General features: G+C 43.8%; 1 protein-coding gene across 1 annotated transcript; it reads left to right on the plus strand.

Moving 5' to 3' along the window:
* The first annotated feature begins 1,389 nt into the window (after window positions 1–1,389).
* Window positions 1,390–6,346, plus strand: aldh8a1 (aldehyde dehydrogenase 8 family, member A1). The gene is made up of 7 exons (XM_070925459.1): window positions 1,390–1,536; window positions 2,650–2,797; window positions 4,119–4,274; window positions 4,372–4,521; window positions 4,681–4,937; window positions 5,622–5,783; window positions 5,894–6,346. The coding sequence occupies exons 1-7, from the start codon at window positions 1,390–1,392 to the stop codon at window positions 6,344–6,346; spliced, it is 1,473 nt and encodes a 490-aa protein (XP_070781560.1).
* The last annotated feature ends 242 nt before the right edge of the window (window positions 6,347–6,588 follow it).

Here is a 6,588-nt window from a genome sequence, read left to right on the forward strand (position 1 = left end):
TGATTAATATTCATTCAACTTAATATGACTCACTTGTACAGCTGCCCCAGTTGCTTCCTGATTTGCCATGGCATCAGTCATAAACACTGCAGAATGACATACCATGGTGACTCACTCCGGGATCGGGATGAAGTAAACACGGACAAACACTGACTGAAAGACACTTGACGACATATTACGTAATCCAACACAGTCAAAGGCCTCATGAAGAGGAATTTCAGTGTGTAAGTCTGTGTGTGCCACACGATGGCAGTGTTCAGTCACGTCCAAGGACTCCAGTCATCTACAGGAGGATGCACACATGCGTTCATACAACATACTCTAGACATGGTATTTACAACACAGACGGATCAGTGTGTAAATAATTAGTGCGTAAGTGCAGATTTCATCAGGGTAATATATGTCAGTCACCTTGGACCACAACTGAAACGCAAAGCCTGAAAGTCTTTTTGTTGACAGACCTCTGAGGCGTCCAGAGGAGCCAAGAGGAGTCTGGCGGCTCATACTCCTGATGATGAATCACTTTCTCTGTAAATGTCTTGAGGAATGCTGTGGCTTCACCATCAGAAGCTGCCTTTATGAATCAGCACTTTGTAGAGCGGACTGTGCCGTGCTGTCACACTTGTGTACACAAACCTAAAACAAACACTAAAGGCACCATCATCTTCTTAACACGTCTCTTGAACAATAGTATAGTTGCGCATTCATGACAGAAAGGGGAGTTTTTTCTTGGCCCTTTACATGTGGAAGCATTTCTCCTTGTGCTCACAGGAATGTAAAACTAAATAAGAGAAGTAGCCCCCGTGATGTCCAATTCATTGGTAGGACACAGGCTCCAGTTGTGTGACCGTGGAAAGGGTTAATCTTTTAACATGATAAAGTCCTAAATCAGAGGGGCCTGGCCTTGGGCAGATCAGACAGACCTGCTGCTCTTACTTCTCTGCAACAAAACACAATATCCCCATCCAGGTCCATTTAGTAGCTGTTCTGGAACTTCCGGTCATGCCACATGATCTTCATCAGCAGGTGGAGCTTGCCCAGTTGAATTGCAGATATATATTTTCTGAGCACTTTTGAGGACAACCTGACCTCTTGTTGGACATCTTGTTCCCAAGGTCAAGAATGAATTTCGAAGCTCAACATTTATGCCAACATCATAAACTCATTAGGGTAATAAATGAGGTAATACATCAACTGAGAAGTAAGGTCACTTCTTTTTGCCGCCAGTGGAGTCGCCCCCTGCTGGCTATTGGAAAGAATGCAGGTTTAAGGACTCCGCACTGGCTTCACTCTTCAGAGGGCTGGTTCTTGTAGAGACACAGTCCCTGCAGCAGTCAGCTGCCACTTTCTCAGCCTGTAGTAGTAGTTTAATAGCGTCGGTTAACAGCCATGCCGAAGCCCCGGGAGCAGCCCCCACTCCTGGTTCTGGAGAACTACATCGGAGGGAAGTTCGTCCCTTGTGGGAGTCACATCGACTCCTACGACCCGTCCACCGGAGAGGTGTACTGCAAAGTGCCCGACAGCGGCGAGGAGGAGGTGGGGGATCTTCAGACTCAGGAGAGGGGTCATCCATTATTTCTTTTTATACATTTCTTTACTCTACTGCACTATGCTTTTCTCTGCAGAGGCCTCATTTGTATTGAGAGCGAATGCAAGTGCACAGAATTTAAAAGCCAGGTTGCTTTCCTTCACTGCAATAATTCATTTGTAAAGCTTTGTTGAGATTTGGTTGAGGTTTTCACACACAGTGTAGCTCTGTGGTAATTTCTTAATTGCCACGAAAGTTAAGTATTTGTCGGGTTTGATGAGGTTCCTCTTTGGCTTGTTTGGCATGTGTTGCAATTCCTGAGGCCTTGCCCTGTCCTTGTATGATTCATCTGTGTTGCTGTCTTTGCATCTGTGTCATGTTTCTGTTTACTTTCCCACTTTACTAAATAACAATTTTAATCTCATAAGCTTTACAAATGTAGTCTTTTTTGCAGGGATATTGTTCTGGGTTGCCTTTATTATCAGTGCCGTTACTGTGTTTAAACCAGATTTTATTTTGCATGAAGTACTTGCAGGTGGCTGCAGCAAATGAACAGGAAAGTGCAGGAAAGTTTTTATGTGTCATGTGCCCTTGTTGAATAGGGATTAAGGTTAGTTGCTGCATGTGAAACAGTTTCAGTTTATAGTCGGAGGGAAGCACCTTTGCTCTTTACAGAGTCAACAGTCAAGTAATCATTAAACACTTAAATCACATGTCAATGAACCTTATTGTAATGTGCTTAAAAGTGGAACGATAACAGCGTGTTGTCATGTACATCTAATCATTCTCTGTGCTCTTTTGTGAAATCAAAGTTTTCAGCCATTATCAAACACCCCCCCATATATATGTAATGTACTTCTACACATCTCTGCACAGGTTGTGGCCTCAAAGTGGACATGAGTTGTGAGTTCGAGCAAAAAGTGTTTTATTTGAAGGATTTTTAGAGGCTGTAGAGGTAAAGAGAGAACGAGAAAACGTTTACAAGTTCTCCCTTTAATCATCTTGTGACCTCTCAGATTTATCTTGGGACCACTTGGCGGGTCCTGACCCCCATGTTGGGAACCACTGATGTAGTGTAAGCGTCACCTGAAAGCCATCGCTCAGTGCTTTACTGCCTGCAGGTGGAGGCAGCGGTGGCAGCAGCAGCAGAGGCCTTCCCCGGCTGGTCTGCCCGCAGCCCGGAGCAGCGAGCGCAGGTCCTCAACAAGCTGGCCAACCTGATGGAAGCTCACCTGGAGGAGTTTGCCCAAGCCGAGTCCAGAGACCAAGGTGTCTGATACAGTTTACTGTCACAACACATGTTGTATCAACCCAAAACTGGCCTGTTTTCAACACTACTGCACCTTGAATTTAATATCATTTTGAACCAAAATTTTAAAAGCCTTACATGCAGTTTCTGTTCAAGTGCAGTAGTGACTGATGGCTGATAACGTGTTTAGGGCAATTATTGTCATTATTGATTCATCTGCCAGTCATTTTCTCCATTAATTGATTAATTATTTGGTCTACAAAACATCAGAAAATGGTGAAAAATGTGCATCAACCTTTCCTAGAGCCCTGGTTGATGTCATCAAATGTCATGCTTAGTCCAAGATATCTAGTTTACTGTAATGTAAGATAACAAAAATCTGTGTGTGGCATGTTTTGGCATCTTGAAAATTAACTTAATTAACTCTAATTAGTTAATCTAGTATCAAAATAGTTGCACATTTTCTGTTTATCTACTAATTATTGCAGCTCCAAACATATTATTACAATTATATGATCAGTATTATTATACGTGATTCACTAAACTGTGATGTGCTGTACAGATTTGCTTCTGAATAACCCTTTGCGATTCCTAGTTTATGTTAATGACATGCCATAAAACAACAAAACAAGTGCTGGACAGTTATTTTTTAGCTTGTACCAGTCGTGGGAATAAAAACGGTGCAAGAGGAAATACGGTCATGACATTTGGTCATGACATTTGGTCATTAAAATCAAAAGAGCATGAAAGTATTTAACACATGTTATGGTAATCTGTGTGTCAGATTATGGGATATATTGTGCACTGAACTGAAATTTGCCTGCGGGTGGCACTAGAGGAACGTGGTCCAAAATAAGAAGGGATCATGTCCTGGGAAGCATGAATGCTCAGTCAATTTCATGGCAATTTTCATTCTTTCTATAAATGGACATTTCTGCCTTTTGGTGGCACAAGATGAAAGGTCAAGAGGTCATCAAAAACATTATGATTATTATTTATATTTTTGGGACACATCTATGTTTACTGAAATCCTGCCATTGGATTTTTGGGGTATTTAGTCATGGACGCAAAGTGCGGGTGCGAGGGACATTTTGATAACAGTACTAAAGATAGAAGGATGGTGAAAGTATTCGATCAGCATTTCAACACATACAACATTGGTGCATGGTTTATCTTTCATCTTGGTGTTTTTGTAGATGTACGGAACAACTACGGCATGTTTCAAACAGATTGCTTATCACCTAAATAAGACACAAACACATAGTACATTAGTTCAGTCATTCTAGTGCTGTATTATTCTCTGCTGTTCATCACTTCTACATCTTGGGTGTAACATTACAGGTAAAACAGTAACATTTGCACGGACTGTGGACATTCCCCGATCAGCGTACAACTTTCGCTTCTTCGCATCATCGGTGCTCCACCACACCAATGACTGCAGCCAGATGGACCACATGGGCTGCCTGAACTACACTATCCGCTGCCCTGTGGGAGTGGGTGAGAGCTCAGCCTGTTTGCATTAAAACCTGTAACTGTTATATTTGTGCTTTTATGTTTTTTTAAATGTTGTTGTTGTTGTTGTTGTTGTGTGTAGCTGGTCTGATCAGCCCCTGGAATCTCCCCCTGTACCTACTGACCTGGAAGATTGCACCTGCTATCGCTGCGGGCAACACAGTGGTGGCAAAACCCAGCGAGATGACCTCCGTGACCGCATGGATGATGTGCAAGTTGATGCAGGAGGCTGGTAGGACTACAGCACCCACAATGCAACAGCAATCCACTCACACACACATAAGTCAGAAGGACTGCACATAAAAACGATTCTTCACTTTTCTACACTATTACCTTTACCATGAGTAAGAAGAAATGAATGACGGACACACAAACCGGTCTGTCTCTGCAGGTGTTCCTCCAGGAGTAGTCAACATCGTATTTGGCACTGGTCCGAGAGCAGGCGACGCCCTTGTTGGCCATCCTGACGTGCCATTGGTCTCCTTCACTGGCTCCACGGCAACTGCCCGACACATCACAGAGCGGAGCGCCCCCTACTGTAAGAAGCTCTCACTGGAGCTGGGAGGTAAAAACCCTGCCATTATTTTTGCCGATGCAGACCTGGACCAGTGCATCGAGACCACGGTTCGCTCCAGCTTCTCCAATCAGGTAAGAAAAGAGTGTTAGTGAGTGTTTTAAGATAAGACTCCAATGTCTAGCCAGCCAATGTTTTGTACTTATTTTAGCTTTAGAGATGCTGGTATGCAGATTTTGTTAGCTTTGGACAGAGCCCTGCTAGCTGTCCCCCTATTTCCAGTCTTTATGCTGAGCATAGCTAACCAGCTACTGGCAATCTTGTCATCTAACTCTCAGTAAGAAAGCAAATATTTCCCCAAAAACTTTTCCATTAAGGGTCTTCAGGTGCGTCTTACTTGATTCCCTCATCTTGAGGCTCTGCCCTTAAGAGTCCATGTGTCAAAAGCAAACTTTTTAAGAACTCAGTTTTAGTTTTGTACTTTCTGCATATTTTTAAACTAATGTGATGCTCATATTTTCCTAATGGCCCGACCTTCATCTGTTTTTTACATTTTAAAGCACTTGTTCACTAGTTTTCTCTGCACAAGTAAAGATACGTTTTAGTGTTATTCTTATTGTTAATGTCACTGAAATGAAGGCTGTTGTCTGTATGGAGAACTGTTGTCTGAATGTGATGACGATGCAGTGATAAGATTTGTCCACATGGGGGAGATCATGGCCCGTATTTTGTCATAGGTAGATGCATGAAAACAATGTCTGGAACAATCAGTGCTTCCGTCAAAACCCTCAATATTTCCCCTTCCTTCCTTCTCTCAGGGAGAAATCTGCTTGTGCACCAGTAGGATTTATGTAGAGAGGAGTATTTACTCCGAGTTCCTGGAAAGGTTTGTGGCTGCAGCTAAGAAGTGGAAGACAGGCGTGCCCTCTGACCCCAGCAACAACAATGGAGCGCTCATCAGCAAAGAGCACCTGGAGAAGGTGATGAAATGATGAAAGTGTTAAATGCTGTGAAAGAACAATTTCCATTTGAAAAGACATGTTGTCGTCATTACTTTTAACTTGAAACCCCTCTTTGTCTTGATACCTAGGTTCGAAGCTTTGTAGCACTCGCCAAATCTGAAGGCGGCATCGTCCACTGTGGTGAGGGGGTTGACCAGCTGGACCTCCCTGTGCGCAACACCAACGGCTACTTTATGCCGGCCACCGTCATTTCAGGCATATCTGACAGCTCCCGCGTCATGCAGGAAGAGATCTTCGGCCCCGTCACCTGCCTCTGCCCCTTTGACACAGAGGACGAGGCCATTTCCAAGGGCAACGGTGTGCGTTACGGTCTGGCTGCCACCGTGTGGTCACGGGACGTGGGGAAGGTTCACCGGGTGGCCAAGCGGTTACAGGCAGGTCTGGTGTGGACCAACTGCTGGCTGGTGAGAGATCTGAACCTGCCCTTTGGAGGGATGAAGAACTCTGGTGTGGGGAGGGAAGGAGGGAAGGATTCCTACCACTTCTTCACCGAGGTGAAGAGTATCACAATCAAACACTGAGGGACGAAAGGAAGATGGCAGCAATGGCGAGTCTCCACATTTTCAAATGTTGAGCAGTTGAAATGCATTAAGTAGTGTGTGTTAGGGCTTAACATTTGAAAAAGCGCAAACCAGACAAGGTAAAACCAGATATGGTTAAATCTTATTCAGTGCCAATTTCAAGTCAAGAGTACAATTTCTGAACAACTTAAGCCAGCATCTTTTAAAGGTTTACACTGCAGGTGTGTGTCCTGCATGACAGC

This window comes from Enoplosus armatus, chromosome 19, assembly GCF_043641665.1.
Source record: "Enoplosus armatus isolate fEnoArm2 chromosome 19, fEnoArm2.hap1, whole genome shotgun sequence".
NCBI classification, from domain to species: domain Eukaryota; kingdom Metazoa; phylum Chordata; class Actinopteri; order Centrarchiformes; family Enoplosidae; genus Enoplosus; species Enoplosus armatus.

Excerpts from the sequence above, each read along its gene's own strand:
- aldh8a1 (XM_070925459.1), top strand. The coding sequence starts at position 1,390 with ATGCCGAAGCCCCGGGAGCAGCCCCCACTCCTGGTTCTGGAGAACTAC. Across the intron at positions 4,522-4,680 it reads CAAGTTGATGCAGGAGGCTG|GTGTTCCTCCAGGAGTAGTC; the intron begins GTAGGACTACAG and ends CTGTCTCTGCAG. Across the intron at positions 4,938-5,621 it reads GCTCCAGCTTCTCCAATCAG|GGAGAAATCTGCTTGTGCAC; the intron begins GTAAGAAAAGAG and ends TCCTTCTCTCAG.